Genomic DNA, 25738 nt, shown 5'->3' with positions numbered 1-25738 from the left:
AGTCTAGTCTACAGAGTGAGTTCCAGGACGACCAAGCTACACAGAGAAACCCTGTCTGGGGTGGGGGAGAGGGGGAGTGAAAGGGGAGAATGCCAATTCACCAGGATTTACTCCCAAGAGAATATTTACTCTGTAGATGAGGAGCTTACCAACCCAGGGCAGCGGACAGAAGGCTATACTCACCTCAGGTTTTCAAGCTCCAGAGGCAGATTGTAAGCAAGGATCTTGTGCAGTTGCTGAGCTCTGGCCTCCCCACTAAATTTAAGTCTTAGCACCTGATTCAGGTACCTGTCATAGGAAAGACAAAGACCAGCGTTAGGCTCAGCAGGTGCATTCTCAGGCCCCACTCACATACCCAACTTCAGTCAGTCCCAAGCCCAAGGAAGCCCTGTGGTCTCCAAGAAAGACGGAGGGGAAGATTAGACCTACAGTTCTTACGGAAGCTGGCTCTCCACCCACCCACAGCAATTTTGCAAAGAAGCTTTCTTTCGTGGTCCAGGAATTGATTGATTCATGCAAGAAAGACCTATCATGAGACACACATTGCAAGCGATGGCATGCACACGAATGATCCAAAGGGGCTTCTGACCGCCCTGGCAGATGAGAAGCACCCACTTCTGCTTACTGCCAAAGTCACCAGAGTAAAAGAGACAAGGACCAAATAATCGGAACACTCACTTCTCCATTGTTCCAAAAAGCCATTTTGGTTCCTTATTGAATGGCATTTTCATTCCATGAAATGTGGCCATTTTCTCAGCTATTTCTGCAGAAATATCTGGTAAATGTAATTCTTCAGTGTCCAATCTCCGGCTCTGGAACAGAAAAGGGGGTTCGGGTACTGACATTTATCATTGCCATCTAACAATTGTATTGAGACCACACCACATTAAAACCAAAAACCAATATGGGTATATGGGTAAGTTATTCAAGCCTCAACCAGTGCACAAAATTTTCTTAAGAATGAGCATGCAGCTAGGCATGGTGATATATGCTTTTAATCCCAGTAACTCATGAGCTAATGGCAGACAGATATGTGAGTTCAAGGCCAGTCTGACAATGAGAGCCTGTCCTCCATAAAAGAAGGATAGACAGCATCCCTACAGGTGATGACCCATTACGTTCCATGACTTCTACAGAGAGAAGCAGGTCTATCTCATTAAGAGCCTGAGGAAGTAACTCCTTCAATGAACTAGAAACACCATTCTTGTGATCTCTATAGCTACAGTTGGTGTTCTCACTTGCCAAAACTGACAGCCTGACTTCAGTAGTTCCCAGTACTCCACCAGCTGAATATCCTATAGAGGGCTCCCAACTGCTCCTGCTGTGTCCTTAGCACCAGGGTTCACATGGAGCAGGCACATGCTACACTAGGTGGACATGAAGGCCAAAACTTACCCTGTAGACACTATGCTGTCGCTGACATAACCTGAGGCCTGGCTCATCCTGACAGCCTTTCCACAGGTGTTCAAGGGATTCTATAGTCTAGGAAATCCTTTGGCTTTTCCACACAAGCTGGACTCCTGCAGGACTCAAGGTGGGGTCTTCCTGAAGCTACAAAGCAGCAGGCCTATGGCAGGAGTGCTGTCCAGCAAGAGAAATCTTGCTCAAATTCTTGCTTCAAAGACACGAGCTAGGTGTGTGATTTCATTCCTCAGTGCCTTGTTTCCTGTTGCACTCAACTCTCTCAGAGTTGCTTCCAAGGTGAAGGAGATTCTACCAAACCCAGTGGAAAACTCAACAGTTATGGTATTTGACACCTAGCACTGAAGCATGCATAGAAAGCCTCCTTGATTCTGGAATCTTCTCCACAGCATTCAACAAGCCATGCTGTTATATGGACGGGGAATCAGCATCCACTAATCATATACTCAGGACTTCTGGGGGCAGCTCACTCAGCTTTCAAAAATGCCACTACAGCCAGGTGTAGTGGCGCACACATTTAATCCCAGCACTCAAGAGGCAGAGATAGGTGGATCTCTGTGAGTTCGAGGACAGCCTGGTCTACAAAGAGTTCCAGGACAGCCAGGACTACACAGAGAAACCCTGTCTTGAAAACCAAAAGTCACTACAGTCACATAAAGCACACTCCCAGAAATGTGTCCTTAGATTACTACAACCATACAGTGTATTTAACAAAGCTAAGTAGTTTAAGCCTATCACACAAATTGTGTCTTAACCCATTGCTCCTAGGGCCACAAGGAGCAAAAAATAAGTAAATAAGTAAGCAAGTAAGCAAATAAATAAATAAATAAAATACAAGAAAGATTAAATCAGGCACAAGAGAAATGATGCAACCAAGAGATCCAGGGCACGCCTATGCAGCTGATGCCAGACTTACACAGAACACAAGACACTCATTACAGGAAATTTCTTTGTGTGCTTTCAGACAATATCTCCCTGTCTAGCCTGAACCTTACTATGGAGACCAGGTTGTGGTCTCCACATACAGAGATCATCCCACCTTTGCTTCCTGTGTACTGGGATTAAAGACATGTATAGCCTAGCCTTTCATGCCTAGCTTTCTTGCTTGTTTTATAGACAGGGTCTCAACTGTGTAGCCCAGGTTGATCTCAAATTTAAGGTGATCCTTTTGCCTCAGCCTGCTGGGATCACAGGTGTGAGCCACCAGTTTGGCTTAATCTTTTGTTTTCTTTCTTTCTTTCTTTTTAAAATTTTTTGAAAACAGGGTTTCTCTGTGTAGCCCTGGGTGCTCTGGAACTCACTACGTAGACCAGGATGGCCTCAAGCCCAGAGGTTCATCTACCTCTGCCTCCCAGGTGCTGAAATTAAGGCATAGAAGGAATACACTCATAATATGACAATAAAAGGTACAGCATATAAATATATAAGCAAGAAAGTCAATCATTCGTTATCAAGTATTATGTACTGTATTATGTGCTATATTTTCCTTTGTGTTTTTGGTAAGACATATTTTTTAATTTGGGTGACTAAGCCATATATAGGAAAGTAAGAGGATAAGATACTACTAAAAAAAGACAAAAATCAGTAAAAGAGGATTTCATGTAGCCCCGGCTACCTTGAACCTTCCTATGTAGCAGAGGATGAAGGTTCTTGCCCTCACTTCTCACGTGCTGATCTTAGAGGTGTATAGCCATGATGGGCAATAGTCCTGAAGAATTTACTGTTTATTTAGTTTTGAACAGAGCCTCAGTTTTCAGTTTTCGCCTAGCTTGGAACTTCATATAGATCAAGATGGCCTCCAACTCAGAGGTCTGCCTGCAACTCCTTCCCAGGGGCTGGGATTAAAGAAAGCTGCACTAAGAGTTGTTTACGCTGCCAGGTGCAGTGTTCAAAAGTTGTCTGTATTCATTTGTATCTATGAATGCATGTGGCCCTCTGAACTGAAGCCGATCCATGGCCCAGCCATTCTCCATTTGGAGAGTCAACCAAAGATTCCCATCTGAGCTAGGTGGTGGTGGTGGAGCACGCCTTTAATTCCAGCACTCAGGAGGCAGAGGCAGCTGGACTTTTGAGTTTGAGACTCACTACAGAGTGAGTTCCAGGACAGAGAAACATTGTCTTGAAAAACAAAAACAAAAAAATAATTCCCATCTAGTTCAGAGTAAGTTCTGTGAAGACAAGGGTCATAGTGCTTTCTTCCTGCCATGACTCAAGGTGCTGTCTATGAAAATATGAATATACAGGGCTGTCCTGACCCTGTTTGCCACAGTTCACTGTATATCCAGAAGGATGCTAAAGGAAGTATATGCCAAGAGTTCCAGAATATCCTAGCCTATATCAGAAAACTTACATAAAACAAAACAAAAACAAATATCCAAAACCGATAAGCCTCAGGACAAGACGAAGACAGATAATACCGACTTCTTGGAAACAGAACTGGCCCAGAGCAGCAGGATAGGATGAGGAGACCTTGGATAGTGGGAAAGCAGAAACAAAGGTAGGCTGATAGAGACAAGAATAAGGGCTGCAGTATGAATGCTGCTCCATTCCAAAAAGACGGTTCCAGAAGCTGAGAATAAGGTGAAAAGGGAAATATTTAAGTGGCAGTAGAATGGCAAAATATTTGGTGTGTGTGTGTGTATTTTTAAAATTTTGTTAAAGATGTATTTTTGTATGCACAGTCATTTTGCCTACATGTATGTCAGAAGAGAATGCTGGATCCCCTGGAACTGAAGCTACAGAATTTAGTTGTTAGCCATCAGGTGTGTGCTGGGAATTAAATTGGGGTCCTCTGGAGGAGCAGATGGTGATCTTAACTGCTGGGCCATCTCTCCAGCCTCTCACATTTTAACCTGTGTAACTATGTCTATGTATTAAAGAAAGATTACTATATATTCTTTAAATGCTAAGCATGCTACGCAATCATTCTACCATCTCAGCTACATTCAACACATTTTCCTTGTCTTTACTTATGACCCAGTTTATTTACACAGATCACATTAAATTCCCTTTAAGACTTTATTTGCTTTATTTTCTGTGACTGTTTTATCTGCATGTTATCTGTGCACATGTGTATAATCTGGTACCCACACAGGTCAGAAGAAGGTGTTGAGTCCTCTGGAACCGGAGTACTGAGAACTGAATCCAGATCCTCAGAAAAGCAACAAGAGCTCATGGCTTCTGAGCTACCTTCCAATTATTAGTCCTCACATTTATAAATATCACATTTAGTATTTCAAATGACAGGATTTCAGACTTTTGCTGCTAGGAGGAACAGAGTTCACCTCTCACCTGTGATTTACATAATCTTACCGGGATAAACTGTTCCAATCGGCCTTGGGGAAAGATGCCATAGAGTTTTGGCCCAAGTGACCTCTCAGCAAGAATGGCAAACATAACACTCTCCAGAACCATCGCTTCGGCCCCCTGGAACAGATGTGAAAAGAGCAGGGTTAGTGTTCTCCAAGGCAGGAAGTGCTTTCTTAGGAGCAGGTTCCTCCAGGCCTCTAGGCCACTCTTTAGCATGGACAATGATCTCTCTCTGTCTGTCTCTGTCTGTCTCTGTCTCTGTCTCTGTCTCTCTCTCTCTCTCTCACACACACACACACACACACACACACACACACACTCACTCACTCACTCACTCACACACATCACTCACACTCTCAACCTGTGCAGGATCTAGGTCACAGAATTATACTATATAGCTATTTAAAATTCAATTTAGGTCACTAGTTCCAAAAATACAATTTTCCCTACAACTAAAGTTAAGAAGAAAAAGTTAAAACAATACTTTGCAAAAAAATACTTGAAGACAAAAAGTTTGGTGTTCTACTAAAAAAAAAAAATTGTGCTAACACTTTTCGTTTGCTTGTTTTGAGACAAAAGTCTCAGCCCAGGCTGGCCATGAACTACCTATAGAGCAGATGATTCTCCTGTCTCTGCTGGGATTACAGGCATGTGCCACCATGCTCACTTTATTTGGTACAGGGACCCAACCCAGGATTTCTTATATGCTATGTAAGAACTCTACCAAATGATCCCCAGCCCCAATCTGTGCACCTAAATGCCTATGGTTATTCCTATGCTGTTACCATGTGAACTATACCTTCAGGAGACAGTAGGTTATCTGCTAACAGAGGTCCCTTCTCGTGTCAAACAATGCTTCCCAAAACAAGTCACTTTACAGTTCTAAACTGGGTTGAGGGTCACTTTTATTAAGTGTCTATTTATTTTACAATCTGTTTGAATCTCACTCTTGGCCTATCAGAGACACCACCATCCATTCTGGTGAAGATGACTTGATTCTCCATTGAGAGCCTCGTGTGCTTGAATGCTCCAAAGGTCTCCTGCCTAGTCTGTGCGTTCCAGGTTTTGAGTTTCAATTCTTGTCTCTGTTAAATTCTCCATAAAGCTGCTATGCATTTTAGATTTATTTACTTTGTGTTTATCAGCTTCTCTGCATAAATATATGTGCACAATGTGCATGGCCTGCTGCCTAAGGATGTCAGAGGCACTGGATCCCTTGGAAGTGGAGTTTTGAATGGTTGCGAGCCATTGAAGAGATGCTAGGAATTGAACCTGGGTACTCTGCACAAGAAACAAATTATCTTAACCACTGAGACATCTCTCCAGCCTTATCCCTCCTCCCATTTCCTATCTTTGGTCCTAGTAACTTTTGGCTCTATAATAATTATGTTCAAAACCCATCCTTTTTTCCCAGGTCACATTCATTCCTCAGTCACTCCCAAAACAGCAAATTAGGGCATGTGACTGTCAATCTGTTAGAGTGACAGGGTGAAAAAGCCCTTGACACTCACAGGTAACACTACCCATTTATTGTCCTAGGTAGTAGCTCAGATCCCATTAAAATTTCTAAAACTTTATTGTCTATGCGCAGACACATGTCATGGAGCTGGTTCTCTCCCGCTACCTTATGGGAGCCAGACCTGTGTGCCAGTGCCTCTACCCACTGAGGATCTCACTTGACCCCAACATCACACCAATAGATGTCCCTTTCTTCCCAGCTTTCAGGTGATTTTGATTACCCTTTGTTAGGAAATGTCCAGTGGGGGAATGATCCCAAAGAAACATGCTTATGGCATTCACATTACAAAACTCAGGAGGGCTGGGGATTTAATTCCGTGGTGGAGCACTTGCCTACCAAGTACAAGGTCCTAGGTTCACTCCTCAACTCCAAAGGTTTAAAAAAAAAAAAAGACAAAAATTGACCTCAGAAATTGAGGACAAGCTCATTAGGCATGGTAGAATGCTATAGCTAATAAGACAAAAGAAAAAAGGGCTGCTTCCAAAGGGTGTGAAAGTACAAAAAATCATAAGGTCACTTCCCTGGTGTACAGACAAATGCTTGTTCCTAATCCCCCACAATCAGAGTTTAACTGTGATCTTGTATAATCCCCATATTAGGCTAATTATACCTTTCAAGGTTCAAACTGTATTTACTAATTGCAAGTGTGTGTGTCTGACAATATACGTATATTAAATCGATCAGACTAAGTTAAGGGATTAGGTATCACACGGATTTATCTTTTTTGATAACATCAAATACCTCTGTTTAGCAGATGAAATGTTTTCATCGTTCATCTGACTCTCTTAGCACATTGGCTTAGGAGGCATAGTCACTGCAGCCCTGTCTGACCTGAAGCCCGACACTGCAGAGACTCTCAGGGGAGCTCAAGCGAAGGCCCTCAAGGTGTCCTCTGCTGTAGTCCTCTCCCCTGTGGGCTGGGCGCAGTCTCCTCGGCACCTCTTACAGTGGAAACTGCAAAAGCAAGCAAAGCCTGACCATAACTGAACAAGAGGACGACCCTGGGGTCAGTTCTAGAGCAGGCAATCTACCAGGTATAGCTCCTTGTAGCAATATGCCATCTGTAGAACTCTCCCCAACACCTCCAGTTTCTAACTTCCAATCTAATCTTCTTTGTCTAAAAACCCAGAATTTTGTTAGATTAAAATGTGTTTCTCAGCCTTTCACACTGCAGAGTGACTGAAATGATCACAAGGGTTGAACTGTGTAACACACATATCCAATCCTGCTTCTTCCTCAAATTTGAAGTGTTACTTTTATACTTTTTTCTTGAGAAAATCTTATGTAGCACAGACTGATCTTGAACTGGTTACAGCTAACCTGAACTTCTGATCTTCCTTCCTCTATTTCCTTCATCCTGGGATTAAAAGTATGAACCACCATGCCCAGTTTATGCAATGGGCTTGCAGACAGAATCCAGGGCTTTGTACACGCTGGATAAGCACTCTGCCTTTTAGTTGAGAGAGAATGAGAATATGTGAGCTTGCACGTGTGGCTGCCCACATACCACAATATGGAGATCAGAAGACAACTTCTAGCCTTGTTTTTCTCTTTCCATGAGAGCACCGAAGACTGAGCTTGGGTCATTAGCTTAGTGGTAAGTTACCTTTAACCCTGAGTCATTTTGCCAGCCTTTCCTGTTTGGTTTATAAAACAAAATCTTTCCACGATAGTTCAGGCTACTCTTTTTTTTTTAATTTAAAAAATTTTAATTTTCTTGCCAGGGAGAGCGCGAACGCAGTCCCCCACTACCACAAATTATGCAGTCGAGTTTCCCGCATTTAGGGAAATCACAGGGGTCAGCACATCCTGAGTGCAATGGATAAGCCTCGCCCTGGCAAAACCACCTTCATGGTCATGGTATCTCCCCTGCCAGGTAAGTATTTTTTTTTTTTAAGATTAATTTATTATGTATAGTGTTCTGCCTGTATGTGTGCCTGCAGGTCAGAAGAGGGCACCAGATCTCATTACAGATGGTTGTGAACCACCATGTGGTTGCTGGGAATTGAATTCAGGATCAGGTTACTCTTAAACTCCCAATCCTCTTGCATCAGCTTCCCCAGTGCTGGACTACAGGCAGCACCACAATACCTGGTCTCATAATTAGATTTAAAGTTCAGTGAGTTCAGCACTGCTGATGTGTGTAACAGCACTGTTGCTGGGACCTGGATTAAAATTCTGTCTAGATTCCTGTGGAGGCCATCAGCCTAAACAAAGACATGGTGCCAAGACAGAGATATAAGCACTTCTAAGCCACCTATGTCTCCCTTGAAGCAAGTGAGCAGCAGGCAGAACCAGGGCTTGATCCACAGCCCTCCCCTCCACGCCACTATCTGGGTCAGCCATAGGCTAGTGTTACTTTTTGGAGAAATCAATACCTTACCAATTTACTTTGTTTTTTAGGAAAAAAAAAATCTTTCTTTCACTCATTCAAAACACAAAATGTGGCCAGGAAGTGGTGGCATACGTTTTTAATCTCAGCACTCTGGAGGCAGTGGCAGGTGGATCAAGAGAGTTCAAGGCCAGCCTTGTCTACAAAGTGGATGCCAGGCCAGCCTTGTCTACAAAGTAGATGCCAGGATAGCCAGAACTGATAGCCAGAACACAGAGAAACCTTGTCTTGAAAAACCACACACAAAACAAAGCAAACAACAACAAAAACAGAAAATATTTGGTACATATCTAGTGCTGAATATCAGGAAACCAAAGAATAAGCCCCACCAGGCCCCATCTGTACAAGACTCACACAGAGAAATAGGAAATGACTAAAGTCAAGGCTATGATGGGACAGAAGGCTGGAAAGACGGGTTATGAAAGGGCAGGGATCTCCAAAGAGACAACACTGAACTGACCCAGGACCCAAGAGTGCAAGGTACAAATGAGCTATGGCTTCCTGATGGAGGAAGTCTGGAGCAGTGAAGGCAGGGTGAGGCAGGGTGGCTGCAGCTGGACTAGAGTGACCAGGACAGACAGGACCATGCTAAGCAACATGCACAACAAACACCCAGAGCAAAGGAAAAATCAGCCGGTTCCTAAGAACTCCCACACTGGCCTTGTGGTGAGTAGCAACACTGTAAAAAGCTGCTAATGATACAACAAGGCTGTTGCACAGCAGCTGTGCTTACCTACAAAAGACCTGCACAGGACCCAAGCCACTCAACATTCCAGCACAGGGGGAGGGACTTACAAGACCACTCTCAGCTGAGGGGTTGTTAGTAGCTATGGCAGTTAATGGTTCCTGGGGAAGGGAGAGTCAGTTTTCTCCAAGTATGCAGCCCTATACTCTAATGGATGGCCCACATCCAAGTAACTGCAGGTAGTACTAAGTGGACTCAAAAGGGGACAAGAAGGTGGGAAGAGGACATGGGTGGGATCTGGGAAGGGGAGTAAGGGATTAACATGATTAAGATACATTATATAGGGAATGGAGAAATGGCTGAGGTTAGAGCACTTGTTGCTTTTGTAGAAGATCTTGGTTTGATTCCCAACACCCACATGATGGCTCACAATCATCTTTAACTCTAGTTCCAGGACATTCAACACCTTCTTTTGTTTGTTTGTTTGTTTTTTTTTTTTGTTTTTTGAGACAGGGTTTCTCTGTGGTTTTGGTTCCTGTCCTGGAGCTCTTGTAGACCAGGCTGGTCTCGAACTCACAGAGATCCGCCTGCCTCTGCCTCCTGAGTGCTGGGGTTAAAGGCATGCACCACCACCGCCCGGCTCAACACCTTCCTTTGACCTCTGAGAGCAACAAGTATATATATACATGGGGCACATGTACATACATATGCAAGCAAATCACCCACAGACATAAATTTAAATTTTTTTAAAAGATACACCATATACAAGGATGAAAGTATAAAGGAATAAAAATATTTTTTTATTTTTTATTTTTTTAAAGGATTTATTTATTATGTATACAACATTCTGCCTCCATGTATGCCTGTATGCCAGAAGAGGGCGCCAGATCTTATTACAGATGGTTGTGAGCCACCATGTGGTTGCTGGGAATTGAACTCAGGACCTCTGGAAGGGCAGTCAGTGCTCTTAACCACTGAGCCATCTCTCCAGCCCCAAGAAATTTTTTAAAAATTAGCATTTACAGGAGGCAGAGGCAGGCTGATCTCTATAAGTTAGAGGTTAGCCTGATCAACAGAGGGAGTTCCAGGACAGCCAGAGCTGTTGATACAGCGAAACTCAGTCTCAAAAAAAAAAAAAAACTACCCCCCAATAGCATTTACCCAGCAACACACATAAACATTATACCCATCAATACTCATTCTCACAACTGTACAATGTTCATATATATATATATACACACACAGACATTCCATCTTATTTAAAAAGCAAGCAAGCTGGATACAACATACACACCCTAGTCCTCTGCTAGACTAAGAGTCTAGACAACATATCAAAACTTGGTCTTCTAAAAAGTCCAAAGAACCAAAAGCTCTAACATTTCACATTACCTACCACTTGCAGACAACTGATTCAAATCTGGGCAGTGGAAGGAAAAAAATGGAAAAGAGGAGGTAATGACTGGCTTTGTGGAAGAAGAAGCTACAGATCCTCCTGAGGGTCAAACAGGAGGAAAGCAAATGGCCGGGGGAATTCACAATGTAGCTGCTGCTGCTGGAAACAAGAGCTTCAGGGAAATGATGGGGACAAGTATTGGATAGGAAAGGGTGAACAGAAAAGAGACGGGGTGGGGGGTGGGGTGGATGGAAACAAAGTTAGACTTTTCATTATATCTATAAAGTTTCACTTCTGCAGTGGAGAACCCGCCCAGTAAATCGCTTGCCATGCATGCATGAAACTCTGTGTTGGTCCCCAGAAGTCATATGAAAACACTGGGGATGGTGGTACACACTTGTATCACGTCAGGCAAGCATTCTACTACTAGGCTGTAGCCCCAGCTTGCTTCTTCCTTTAAAATTTTATTTACTTATTAATATGTAGGTATTGTGTCTCTGTGTAGGCCTGTGCATATGTATGCCCACTGCCTGCAGAGGCCAGTAAAGGGTGTCAGATCCTCTGGAACTGGAGTTACAGCTGGTTGTGAGCTACCATGTGGGGGATGGGAACCAAACTTAGGCCCTCCGTAGAGCAGTCCGTGATCTTGATCTCCAAAGCCGTTCTTCTAGCCTCCTGCTTTTCATCTTTCACTGTGAAGCAGGATCTCATTAAATTGCCCACACTGGCCCTTGACTTGACTCTCTCTGTAGGCCAACTTGTTATTCTCCTGCCTCAGCCTTCTAAGTAGCTGAGACTGCAGATCCATCTTCTGTTTGACTGAAATGGGGTCTATGTGAGCCTGACCTTGAGCTCATGCTCTCCTGCTTGAGCCCTCAGGTGCTAGTGTTGCAGTCAGATGCTGTTGCCTCCTCCTAGAGACAGGAAGGTCCCCAATCAAACTTAAGCACAAACAAACAGATGTGGGAAGTTTTAGGATTTTTAGATGAGATCTCACTACACAGTCCAAGTTGCCAAACTCCTAGTAGCTTCAGCCTTCAAGTACTGAAATTACAAAAACAAATGTTTCAAAACAAACAAAAACCCTTGTCAATCTTAAGACTTATGAAAGACTAAAATAAAAAATTCATTTTTAAAAGAAAACTAGAAATTTCATCAGGAACGGGGCAGAGACTGCACTGAGGGAAGGACATCTGCAAGAGCGCCTGGCTCCCAGGAGAAGGTGTGGAGGATGGCGACAGTAGGCTGAAAGGAGAAAGTGTGGACGTGCTAAATCAAGGGAAAGATTGCCTCCACAGGGCAGCCCGTGGGAAAAGGCACAAAAGAACAGGGCTTGGAGTAGAAGGTGTCAGATAAGAGATAAGCAGCTGAAGAGCGAGCTTCAGACTGCATACCTAGGGTGGGGACAGGAAAGCTGCAAGAGAAAACAGACCTTAGAATCCAGAGGTAAACCTAAGGTTGAAGCTCGGCAGGCTGCCAGACAGCAAGCACTGGTGAGGTGGAGTACCAGCTTTCCCAACTGTGTGATTCTCCAGAGCTCAACAGCTCAGGGGTTGTGGGTGCAGTACAGTGGAAGCTGGTACTGAGGTGGTTGGGTTCAGCATGGCAGTTGTTAAAGGTAAGCACAGAAGAGACAAGTAAAGAAGAACTGAGGCTCTATGGAGGAGAAGGCCTTAGAAGCATAGTTGGGTCATCAGAAGGAGGGCTGATGGAATGAGAAGATAGCAATTTCTGAACTACGGATCTCCAAGAAGTCAAAGTAAGCTGGGAGGTTGGCAGAGGTGGACTGCTGAAGTCCTACATGACAAAGAGGAGCCTGCCAGCTTCTAGAGACAGTCAGGGCACACATACTGGAGAAGACAGCAGAAGGAAAGACTGGAAAAGTTCAAGAGGGATGCAGCGGAGAACAGAGTATCTAGGCCACAGAATGACGAAAGGCAAAGGAGTGGACTCCAACAGGCTGTTGTAGAACCTTGACATAATGAAGGCAAGAAGCAGACAGACCAGAGACCAGGGTGAAGGGGAGGGGAACAGCATGTGAGCTTTAGAGAGCTGGGGTTTCTATTAGCAAATGTTTGGATGCAAGACGAAAGAAGCAGGGAGAGCAGCCCCAACTGTGAGTGGCGCTAGAAAACCTCCTCCTCCTCTACAGAGGGAATGAGGGAAGGTCCTGAGGGACCTGGAGCAATTATCAGAAGAGGACAATTATTTTTGCTTTATGTATACATGTGTTTCTATGCATGCACATGTGGAGGTCAGAGGACAATTATTTTTGCTTCATGTATACATGTGTTTCTATGCATGCACATGTGGAGGTCAGAGGACAATTTATGGAAGTTGGTTCTCTCCTTTTACCCTGTGGGTTCTGGGGATAGAACACAGGCGGCCAGATTTTACAACAACATTTACCTGCTGACTCATCTCCCAAGGAGGCGAGATGTTGAAAGGACTCAAAGAGGACTAGAAATTAACTCTTCCATACTATGTGCACACCAACCTCAAAAATCACAGGTAAAGTCAGATTGTCTGTGGATCAGGTCCTGAGAAGCAAGGGGAGGGGGAGCTGTGATTCTCTCTGAGGATGGCATCTGAAACCTAAGGGAGGACTGAACAAAAACATGATGCCAGCGGGCAAAGCAGTGTACTGCTGGGATGGGGGGTGGGAGGCTCTACTACTGGGCTGCTACTGCAGCTGCAGTGTAACAGGGGAAGTAAGCAGGGTGGTGGGTGGTGCACACTTTTAAACCCTGCACTTGGGAGGCAAAGACAGGCAGATCTCTGTGAGCTCGAGGTCAGCCTGGTCTACGGAGCGAGTTCTAGGACAGGCTCCAAAATGACAGAGAAACCCTGTCTTGAAAAACAAAACAAAATGAAAAAAACACGCAAAGCAGGAAGCACCATGCCCCTATTCAAAAGTTCCCAGGGGTGGCCAGCTAGCTATGTCACATTGACCATGTTATACACAGAAGCACCCCTTCCTTATCGGCCTAAACACAAGAGAATACTCATAAGATGCCCATTCTCCACACCTGGAGTCTCAAAGTTCCCCTGAATTTTTCCCACATTTTTCAGTGTTATATATTTAAGAATCCGGGAAGAAGCCTTTTCAACCTGGCTACCATACCCAGGACAAGCACTGCCACTTCCTCAAGGGGAGAGTGCCAGTGTCTGGGCAGTAATCTGCTTCCTAATGATGGTGTGGAAACATCCGAAAGTAGAGACGCTGCCAGAGAAGGTAGGTGCCTCCACATCAGAGCATCAGAGATTATTTCCTAAGCCTGCATCACTCAGCATCTCTAACACTACTTAGAAACTGCCACCACAGACAATTTGACTCTGTACCCTCAGGAGCTTGGAAGCCCCTTGTGGCTCAGCCTCAGTGAGCTCGCTCCAACTGGCCCAGAGCCTTTCTTCTGAGAAACATCAAAGATCAGACGTTTCCAAGGGCAGAGATCAGGCCTGTCAAACCACAAACAATTTGGTGAGGCTGGACACCACCAGTTTACAGCTCATGCAGATGAGAATGGACTCAATTACTTACTTGAAATTCATTTTCATTCTGAGCTTGTTCGGATCCCTCTTTATTACAGGACCTCTATGAATGAGAAAAAGCAAACACTTCTGGTGAGATGGAGCACACTGAGCAGGCACTAACTTTGCAACCACAGAACGGGTGTTCACAAACATCTCAGCTCTTTAACAAGGACTTTTTGGCCACCCAGGTGAGCGGCGTAATCTAAAGGCACCAGCAATCTCCAGCACTTGTGCCAACACCTTCAAAGTGCTTCACCTTTTTACAAGGAAAGGGACACGCTGCTGGGGACTGTCCCATGTACCTTTCAATCTCACAGTTGGAGGGAAGTCACTAGAGAGTGTCCTCTTCTAATCGGGCCTGAATTAGCTATGTGGTTCTCTCAGGGGAACCTGGAAAACAGGAATGAATGTCCACACACCGTGGAGGGCTGCAGGCAGCAAAGCATGTGGATAGGGAGGAAAGCACTAAGCAGGCGGTAAAGTTAGTGTGAGCGCTGCACACCTGCCACTTGCTCAGACTTGCCCTTCACTCCACCAGTCCAAGTTTAGGCTCAGCTGTTCCGCTAGCAAACAGAGGACTCATTTAACAAAGCTCCAGGACTGCCTGGTAACTGGGACGTTAGGAGCTACTCTCAGCACTTTCCTCCTCAGGAAATTGAGAATTACCGGCAACAACTTTCTAACAATAACAAAATACTGGACCACTGGCTGGCAAAGAGCTTGGACTACTTCTTACAGGTCACATATTTCCAAGCCACCCCCACCCCAAGCACTTTAAAACCGAAACACTGTCTTTTAGTAAGGGTTAGGAAAAAAATAAAATCAGAAATTTAAGGGTTGTGTCAAATTGTACACTCAGCTGCCTTCAAAACTGTTATGTTACAATTATATCAGGTTTACTTCAGCCAAACTCAAAAGGAATCCTGTAAAGGAAACCTCTGTAAAAGAATTACGCTAACAGATTCTTGAACATCCCATAAAAAACATACCTTGCCATTCCACAGCTTTATCAAAAACACCTGTACCAAGGGTGGAAAGTGTGGACAGGAAAAAAAGATGCCACGTTAAGCAACACTGGCTACTCTAGCAGCATTCAAAACACCCTGTGATTTAAAGTAACCGTTCTCACCATCATATACCAAATAACATTCCACAGATATCGGAATAAAAAAGTACATCTCTTACTTCTTTATAAAAGCAGACAAAGTAAACATCCATGTTCATAAAGTTATCTGCAAAAGGTTCCTAATCGCTTGTATTTACACATATGTAATAGTAAACATATCATGCGAGTGAGTACATTTGAAACAGGGCAGTCAGTACAAACGGTGTGCTATTTTCATTTGTGTAATCTGCATTTCTCTGATGAAAATCTAGATGTTACAAGTTAAATCCCGTTACAATGAAAGACACAAAAACAAAAATATAACAATAACCCCTAGCTCTTTGCTGATCGTGTGTCAACGTGAGGACAGAGTGACTATGTATTGGAAAACTTTACTGCTCCTCATACCCAGAGCACTGTGGCACTGGCATCTCTGCTTGACTCTTACACAGCAGTCTATCTCAAGGAATCTAGGGGTTCCTAATGGATGCGGGGCTCCACTCTTTATTGTCAGTGTTCCCCCAAAGCACAAAGAAAATCCTGATGCTTCTTGCTGTGGTTGGTGTGAGCAAGCAAGCACTGTGCTGTGCTGCACACGGCAAACATGCTCAGTGCCTTACCTGGTGCCCGAGAGCTGGCTAGTTGTCCAGGCCCTGGAATGGGGAACTGGCCGTTTGTGAACCAGGAGACCAGATGGGGCTAAATGTCTCTTTAACGGTCTATGAGCTTTTTTTCCTTCAAGGAAAGATATCAATAAAACAAGTTCCTTGGTCTGATAGTTACATACCAATACTCTTCAAAAAGTAGGGACAAATAAGGAATCTGTACAGCCTATGAAATTTGCTGTAACGGGATTTGACCTGTACAAAACCCTAAATGACTATGGTTATTCCTATGCTGTTACTGCTCTAACTGTATCTTAGGGAGACAGTTAACACGTTGTTAGCTAACAGAAGTCCTTTCCCTGTCTAATGGTGCTCTCTCCAAAACAAGTCACTTTACCTGAAAATACAAACTAGCTTAGTCCCAGGACCACTCTTTTTTAGTATATTGTTACAAGAAGTGGACATAAATTCCATGCTACTTTTCCCACACTCACCCACCCCACCCCGCTCCAAATGAACCTATGATTTAATTTAACATAAGAGCACCATCGCAAAGGCAAGATGGACTTCTGCAGTCCCATGTTCTGTTTCCTCAGTACAGAATGAGCTGGAACCCAGGAGAAGGGAGAGGAAATCTCAAGCAGAAAGGCAGATGGCCACGAATCATAACTACTAAAGGCAGATGCCTCTTATGGTGTATCGGGCAGACCTATTCTGTGTGAGACATCTACTCTGTGAGAGTCCCGAAGACTGTCCAGAAGATATAAAGTAAATTAGGACTTGGAATCTGTAATAATTTACATTAGTGGCATTTTATTTAAGGCAAGGATTAAAATACACTATATAAACATTTAGCACAACTTTATATTTTCCTCCAACTAACTTGAAAGTTGAAATTATCTTTCAAGTTACAAAACTTAAATTTTAACATTACTCATTTTATTAACTGTATGTGTTGGTGGTCAAAAAACCATCTTTGGAAGCTGGCTCTCTCATTCCTCTGTGGGATCCAGAGACTTAACACTGTCAGGTTAGTGTGGCAAATGTGTATTTATATTCATTGAGCCTCCTGCTGGACCTACTTAATGTTTACTTGTGTTTTAAAGAGGTTTTATTATTCTCTTTTTATTTATTTATTTATTTTTTTGAGACAGGGTTTCTCTGTGTAGCTTTGGTGCCTTTTCTGGAACTAGTTCTTGTAGACCAGGCTGGCCTCGAACTTACGAAGATCCTCCTGCCTCTGCCTCTCGAGTGCTGGGATTAATGCATGTACCACCACTGTCCGGCAAGGCTTTATTATTCTGTTTTTAATTATGTGTATTCATGTGTATTTGAGTGTGTATTTGAATATGTGTGTGCAATGCCTGTTGAGGACAGGTGTTGGATGCCCTGGAACTGGACTTACATTTGACTGTGATCTGGGTGCTAGGAACTAAGCCTGGGGTCCTCTGTAAGTACAATAAGTGCTCTTAACCACTGAGCCATCTGGAGTTACAGGCAAGTGTGAGCAGCCATCCTTGCCTTTTATTTTTCTTCTTCTTCTTCTTCTTTTTTTTTTTTTTTTTTTTTTTTGGGTTTTTGGTTTATTGAGACAGGGTGTCCTGAAACTCACTCTATAGACCAGGCTAGCCTTAACGTCACAGAGATCCACCTATTTCTACCTCCTGAGTGCTGGGATTAAAGGTGTACGCCACCATTGCCCAACCACCATTGCCTCTTTTTAAACAAGTCTTTCTATTTATTTATTTATTTATTTATTTATTTATTTATTTATTATGTATACAGTATTTTATCTGTCTGTATGCTTGCTGGCCAGAAGAGGGCACCAGATCTCATTAAAGTTGATTGTGAGCCACCATGTGGGTGCTGGGAATTGAACTCAGGACCTCTGGAAGAGCAGTCAGAGCTCCTAACCTCTGAGCCATCTCTTCAGCCCCCACAAGTCTTTCTATAAAATATAAACTGCAGCCTTTTAAATGGCCTGGAGCCTATGGAGGCTTAAGAATAACCTACTTAAACTAAAAAACTAACGGTCTGTTTAGTCTGGAACCAACACCGCGCAGAACCTGAGCATCTCTTGGTCTATGGTCTACTAGAATCCCAAGAGAGAGGGGATGGTCTCTCTGAAGCCTTCATAGTAGCTTAGGTTTCATTACTGTGCAGCCTAGGCCTGGCTTGGAAGACTTGAGGTCTCCACCCCAGTTAGCCAACCACACTTAATTCTTGGTGACATACCTTTTTTATTGTTATTGTTTGTTCTTTCAGTTGTTTTTAAGAGAGGATCTTACTATAGTTCAGGCTAGCCTAGAACTCAGTGATCTGCCTGACTCTTACTGTCGAATGCTGAGATTGAAAGCCTTGCACCATCATGTCTGGCAAGAGACACCTTAACATGGAAGGCAAAACCTGTTGTGATCCCTAGTCACCATAATTCTGCTCAGTCCCTGCTACTATTAATGCTATTGCTCCATCTTAGGTGGTCAAGAAAAAACAAAAACCAAAAATCACACAGAGTGCTGTGTGGAGGGCCCTCACAAAGCCATGTGACTCAGCTAACATAATTTTACTCTTTACTTGTTATGACTATGTGCATGCACATGCGTATGTATGAATGTAGGGCAGTCAGAAGACAATTTCCAGGAATCATTTTTCTCCTTCCACCTTGGGTTCTGGGGATCAAATTCATTTCATTAAGCTTGTTGGGGAATGCTTTTACCCACTGATCCACTTGCTGACCCTCAACATTTGTAGCATGTACATCTCATTATTATCATGGGGCATAGCCTTTTTCCTCTTTGGTTTCAATGGAGAAATTAAAAAAAAAAAACTGTTTAATACTTTACAGAAAAGGTTCTCAATGCAATTGTTTAAAGTGTAGCTTGTATAATTACCTGGTGGAATCTAAACAAGTCATTTCTATGATCTTATTATTACCTAGTCTACCTTCCTGGACACCAGGGACTTTCAGGACATTCTCAGGGTTTGGGTCTTTTCCAGTCAACCTGATAATTGATCTAAGGCTTCTTACATTTTCAAGGGTTTGCAAGCAACTTTTTTCCCAGGAGTCTCCCTTCTCCAGTCTGGCATACTTCCAGGTTGGGTCAACACTGCTAGACTTCATACAGGAACTGACATAGTGAGGTGAGGGGCTGAAGGTGAAGAAGAGTGACCCCGCTCCCAATAGATATATGTGCACAGTGTGCTGCAGCTGAAGGAAGAACCCGAGTACTTCAACTGCATTCTCAAGTTGAAGCCATGAATTCTGAATATTAATAAATGTCATTTTCTACTGAGGAAACAGAAGATAAGGGTCTGGTTTGCCTTGAACAAAAAAAGCAAAAAGAAAAGGTGATATTTCAACATATAACATCCTAAATCTTAAATCACTACCTCTTTAAGCACAGCACAAACTGTAGCTGGTGCTACTTAACAAGCATTACAATTTTCTTTTTCAAAAGCATTTGTTGAATCCAAAAATTAAAGAAAGAAACGAAAGCTGTAGAGAATGCTCCAACTTCAGAGATCTCATACTATACCGTGAATCGTGTCTGTCACCTGGAAACCAGAGTGCTCCAGGCACGATCGCATGGACAAGCCTGCAGCAGAGAACACATGCACACAGCTAAAGTGGTACATTACCCCCCACACCCTTCACTCCCCCAACATATTCCTTCCCAGAGAGTGGTGGGGCTGTGGTCACGTCATCATTCCAGAGATCAGATCTGCACTGGCTTTGTGCTATAATCCCAAACATTTCCAACCAGCAAGGCAAAACACTTTTTGAATAGACCAAAATTAGACACGTCAGTCTGTGGTTTACTTAGTTACCAAAAGGCACCAAAGCAGGTATTGAAAGACAATAGGTAGTGATTTGGCAACTATATCTGGAGAGCATTAACTAAGAAATGCTAGTCAGGCCAAATGGGTGCCCATAATAGGACTGTTTCACTTCTGCCTCAGAAACAGGTATAATTACACTGTTCTCACAGCACAGGGGATCTTTGTAAAGCAAAGTTACCCACACAACTTGAACTCATAATGACATTAATGTAATAAGGAAAAGATAGTAGTTCCCAGGCCTCAATGCCAGGGCCTGGCTCTCCACCAGGCGCCTCAGTGCTTAATTCACTGCACAATGTATGACCTCAACTCTTCTGAGAAATATTCAAAAAACAAAAATGATTTCTCAGTAGCCAATAGTTCCATGCTGATTATCTACAAGCTATTCTTTATTTTACTACAGTTTAATTTTTAAACTGTACTTAAGAGAAAATAAGAAGACATTTTGTTTTCTTCTGAATTCAAAAGGGACAGTGTACCAAATTTAATCTTTGCATCACTGATAAATATCTGCGTTGTGCCTTGATACCTTTAATTATATTATAGTTAGTATTCAACAAGCAGTAATATTAGCCTTCTGTTATTCAAAAAACAAACTCAAACATTTTTGCAGACAGTACTCGAAGGAGCTCTTTGATGTGTCATAGATACTCGTGCCCAGGCTTTCCACAGTGGGGAGGCCAGTCTCTTTGCTCGGAGGATCTGGCCTAATAGTTACTGTTCCGACACAGGGCTGACAAGGCACTCCTCTGAGCCAACTAACAACTTACACCACATGGACAACACACACTGACATTTGTGTCTTCCACAATTTATGATAAATAAACCGTTTATTAATCAGCTAAACTTGCTTCCTTGCTAAAGGATGCTGCAGAGTTCATGTTTCTTCCCACTTATCAGAATGGAAAAACCCCAAGTTACACTGAGAGCTGGCTTAGGAGGTCTAAACTAGCTTCTAATAATTATATTGCCATCCAAAGTGGAAAAGGCTGAACTATTTATTTTTCAAATTTTATACTAAACTACTTTAGTTCACAGCAATTTTATATTTGAGCTTTGTTTTCATCACCTATCCAACTAATAAAAACAGCCCTTTATTTAAATAAAAGCTAGGTTATATAAAAGCCAGTACATCGTGCTGCCATGTATGTTCGGGTTTAAAATTTTCTACAAATACTGCACAGCGTGTACCTTGTCTCATCCTGTGCTTACATCTTCAAAAGCAACTATTCTCACCTTACACACAGAACTTTCACATTAGTCCCTAAAACTCACACAGATCCTAAACAGAACCTGCAGGACACTGCTGTCAAGTCTGCTTATGACTCCTCTAACAGGATAAGGGGAATGGGAAGAGAGATATTTGGGAAAGACACACTGTGGGTCTTAACCCAGTCAGGTGTTACCTTGGCTTTCTGGTGCTAGCCCTTAGATCTGCACCAAAGAGCAGCCACTTCACTGCCACCATAGAAATGAAGGACATTAGAATCTCAAAATATCAGAAGGAGAAATGAAAAAACTAAGAAGCAGCTAGTTATTTTAAAGCAAAGCATTTTTCAAACAGCTACTGATCAAAGAATGAGTTTAAAAAATATTTCCACTTGGTGTCTGATTCACAGAAGTTAGTGCTCAAAATGCTTAAAACAAGAATGGGGAAAGGGAGAAAGAACATACTAAATTAAATCAGTCTTACAATTAAGCAAAACATCAAAAAGTTTCTGAAAAATACTAAGTCTATCATACGCAGTAGCCTTCAACTAACATTCTTCAAGGAAAGAGTAGGATGTGGCCCCTTAAAGGCTATCATGGCATTTAAAAAGCTAGTGGCGGGGAGACACTTTATTTGTGTCTGGACAAACACACAAAAGATGTTGACCTCCATGAGGTAGAGATAAAAAGGGAGAAAAACAGAAAATTTGAATCCTACTGTTATTAAAAGTGTCCTTTAGTGAAGAGGTTTACTAAAGCAGCAGGAGTTAGTATTTACTAAGTAATGACATTCCTAGCCCAGCCACACCTGTGACTGTGGATTCTATCAGTTCACTATGAATTTTGGCAATGTTGTTATTGTGATAGCAATAAAGCTCTCACTGTATTTCCTTCAAAGGTGATAGCTCAACTCATTCCAAAAAAATCTTAATTTGACAGCTCCAGAAGAGGAAACAAAAAACAAAAATGTTTTAATTGTTAAAATGTCTGCAAAAAATTAAAATCCGTGGTGCAGCCCTGGCGTGGTGCTGTGAACCCTCAGCTTTCCTTGGCTTGGCTCTCGTCTATGATTCCTCAGTTTCCTTTCTACCCTATCTTACCATAGCCATTTCAGCTCCCTGAATTTGATTCCTCTCGTTATATTCTCATAGTATCCCCAATGGCCAATAGCTATTAATATCCAAAACTCCAGACTGGCAGCAATTATCTCTGCTAAATCCTGTAGAATTTGAAACCCATCCCCCAAAAAGATGCAATCTAAAGCTGTAGGTTCATGGCTTTACTATTTAAACCTCAATGGAAAAAAAAAAACTACACTTAAGCTAATTATACGAAAATAAAAATTCCCATTTATGAAACAAAATAAATAACTTTTTTCATAAAAAATTTGTTTCAGTGTCTATTACATCGAACATGACATTATTTGGCAGGTGTTTTTGTTTGTTTGGTTTGGTTTTTCGAGACAGGGTTCCTCTGTGTAACAGTTCTAACTATTCTGAAACTTGCTATGTAGATCAGGCTGAGCTCGAACTCAGGTCTGCCTGCTTCTACACACACCCCAGAGATCAGTGAGTGCTTTTTATCTGCTAAGAAACCACTGGACTTTTCTGCTCAAACGCTGGCAAGCATAGTCTACATCTCTTTTAGGGGAATACGGCTTCAGGAATGGAAGATGATTTAACATTTTCCTGATTTGAAAATAGTAACTGGATACATGTACCTCTTCCCAAATTCAAATGATTTGTGTGTAAAACATTCTACTCCGTTAGATGGTAAGAGCTAATTTTCCCTTAAATAGCTTTAACTATTCTGCTATTTAAGTTTTCTTTTTCTTACATTTAATTTAGTTGTGTGGGTTGATGTTCATGTGCCAAAGCACACGTGGCGGTCAGAGGACAATGCTCGCTCTTGGCTTTCTACTTCTACCATGTAGGTCCCAGCGAAAGAGCTCAGGTCACATTTATCTTGCTAGCCCACAGTTTGCTATTTATTTTTGAGTTTCCTAACATGTTTTTCTCAAAAATAAACTGAGGCATAGAATTCTGATTGAAAAAAAAAACTATTTCTAGACACTTGCATTAATTACCTTAAGACTTCCAGACTGCTACAGTTCCCAGAGGACAGACAGCTAAGAACAGTGAAGACTTCTTCAAAGTCACTCATTCGGTACCCAGCATATTCTAGAATCCAGCTATCCAACTACACAGGGCAGCATCAATCTGAAGTGCCTGACACTCACATGCCCTTGGGTGGTGACATCACACTAGACAAGCTGTTGAGCACAGCTGCTGAGCATTAGAGTTCCTGTCACTGCAGCAGGGCTGGGCATGGCAGCTCTAGCCTGGAATCCCAGCATTTAGGAGGCCAAGATAACAGCATTGCTGTGAGTTTGAGACCTGCCTGCTTGGGCTACAATGTGGGAATTCTGTCTCAAAAAAGAAAATGAAAGTTCTAGTATAACACATGGGAGAACATACTGTGAGCATTTAAAATGCTTCTACTGGGGCTGGAGATATGGCTCAGTGGTCAAGGGAACTAGCTGCTCTTCCAGAGGACATGGATTTAACTCCTAGCACCCACATGGCAGTTCACAACATGCCTGTAATTCCAGTTTCAAGGGATCCATCACCCTCTTAGGTCTCCCTCCCTAGACACTAGGCACATATAAGTACACACACATGCAGGCAATATGCCCATACATATAAAATAGCTTTTGTTTGCTTTGGAAAAGCTTTATTTAAAAAAAAAAAAAGAAAATGCTTCTACTTAAGCTGTGTGTAGAAATAGTGATTCAATAATTAAACTAGATGTAACACAACTGAATTCAGCTGCTATTTATTAAAGTATTCAAAAAGAACTGCGGAAATAGAAAATGCTAACAAAGATCAAGAACGGAACATCAGCTTGTGATACTCAAAGGAGAAAAAGACTGATTCATTAAATGTGCCTAAAGGACACCAATCATTTCAAAAGCTATGCTTTAAAACGGTAGTTTGGAGTGCACGCCTTTAATCCCAGCACTTGGGAGACAGAGGCAGGTGGATCTCTGTGAGTTCCAGGACAACGACTACCTGAGCTACACAGAGAAACCCCATATTTAAAAACAATAATAATAATAATAAAAAATAGTAAAAAAAAATAAAAGGTAGTTTTATAGAAAAACCACAGTGGTTGAGAGCACTGGTGATCTTGTAGAGGATCAGAGTTCGATTCCCAGCACCTACATGGCAGCTCACAAAACTCCAGACCCAGGCGATCTGATGCCCTCTTCTGGCCTCCAAGGGAAACAGGCACATAGATGGTACAGACACAAATGCATGCAGAGCACTGATACACATAAAAATAGATTAAAACGAAACAAAACTTCAGTTTGGCAGCAGGACTAAGGGTAGAGGCTTGTAATCACAGTACTCAGGAGGCAGAAACAGGAGGATCTAAAGTCTAAGGCCAGTCTGACTAATATAGTGAGTTTCAGGCTATCAACCCTGCCTAAAACAAAAAAAAAAAAAAAAAAACCACAAGGATTATAAATCTAACAAATCCAAGCTTTAGCGAACTCTCAGACAAGTGCTATTAAAGCCACCTGCATTGAGTTCACACCGTGTTAACTACAACACTCTCTAAAACTCCAAAACAATTCAAACAGCAGGTTAATAACTGGACATACCCACATTAAGAGGAACTGCTTTTACAGAGGACCTGAGTTAAATTCCCAGCACTACACAGTGGCTCACAACCATTTGAAACTACAGTCCTAGGGGATCTGACACTGTCTTCTGGCCTCCACAGGCATTGCATGCACATGGTACAAAGACACATGCAGGCGGGCAACACCCATATGCATAAAATACATAAGTTTTAAAGAAAAATTATACATATTGAATAAAATATTGCTCATTAATCTAAAATACTTTCCTCATGTTAGAATTAATCATCTAAGTCTGAGTTGAAAAGTTCAATATAGAAAGCACTATCAAAGCCAGACCAACCTTACAACTCCCTAGAGTCCTAGTTTACTAGTTAATAACAGATTAACAATAAAAATTAACTGTAAACAATAAACCACATGTGCAACCCAATTAAAATAAAAGCAGTAAGCATCTTAGTACATGTGTACAGCATTTAGGATCTTTTTGCAGGCATCTTAGGAAAGAGTGAAATGTCAGTGGACCACCCCCTCCCAGGTGACCCCTGAACTCACCATCTTTAAAATCGCCCCATACAATCGCAAGAGCACTTTCCGAGGTTCATCACCAACACTGGCTATAGAGTCTGGCAAGGAGCACTGGAACAGCATGTTACTGAGACCGCCCCTGTGAGAGAACACAGAAGGAAAACCTCAGCCACTCTTTCCGGTGAACACAGATAAGCGGTCATTTGAACAACTGTGTTCATCTGAGTCTTGGTGTAATCACTCAGGGTATTTGAAAACACTGATGCTGAACTCCCATTTTCAAACAAATTCCACAAGTACCATTACAAACAGGCTAATCCTTAATCAGTCTGTTCTAGGTTGGGACCATTTAATAGCCTTTGTGTACCTTAAAAGTGATACGGACCAAGGAGGAAACACCTCAGCACTAAGAATGGGAATGTTGGACAGGCAGTGGTGGCACACGCCTTTAATTCCAGCACTCTAGAGACAGAGGCAGGTGAATCTCTGAGTTCAAGGCCAGCCTGGTCTACAGAGCTAGTTCCAGGACAGGCTCCAAAGCTACACAGGCA

The 25738-nt window shown here is 42.5% G+C and overlaps 1 protein-coding gene and 1 non-coding gene across 4 annotated transcripts in view; both read right to left on the bottom strand.

The window, feature by feature from the left end:
• The window catches only part of Chka (choline kinase alpha), a 50144-nt gene that overhangs the window by 8435 nt on the left and 15971 nt on the right, over nucleotides 1-25738 (bottom strand). The window contains exons 2-7 of one of the 3 annotated variants that reach the window (XM_075972970.1): nucleotides 25215-25326; nucleotides 15244-15273; nucleotides 14262-14315; nucleotides 4735-4848; nucleotides 679-812; nucleotides 184-288 (exon numbers count right to left, since the gene is read on the bottom strand). In XM_075972970.1, coding sequence (XP_075829085.1) covers nucleotides 184-288; nucleotides 679-812; nucleotides 4735-4848; nucleotides 14262-14315; nucleotides 15244-15273; nucleotides 25215-25326 — 549 coding nt within the window. The remainder of the gene's footprint in view (nucleotides 1-183; nucleotides 289-678; nucleotides 813-4734; nucleotides 4849-14261; nucleotides 14316-15243; nucleotides 15274-25214; nucleotides 25327-25738) is intronic. The other 2 variants (XM_075972972.1, XM_075972973.1) reach the window with 2 other exon arrangements.
• LOC142851471 (U1 spliceosomal RNA) lies at nucleotides 7971-8134 on the bottom strand. Its single transcript, XR_012910789.1, has one exon. It is a non-coding gene; the product is annotated as a U1 spliceosomal RNA (small nuclear RNA).

Source organism: Microtus pennsylvanicus, chromosome 5 (assembly GCF_037038515.1).
Source record: "Microtus pennsylvanicus isolate mMicPen1 chromosome 5, mMicPen1.hap1, whole genome shotgun sequence".
NCBI lineage: Eukaryota > Metazoa > Chordata > Mammalia > Rodentia > Cricetidae > Microtus > Microtus pennsylvanicus.
This window is presented reverse-complemented; position numbering and strand designations above follow the sequence as displayed.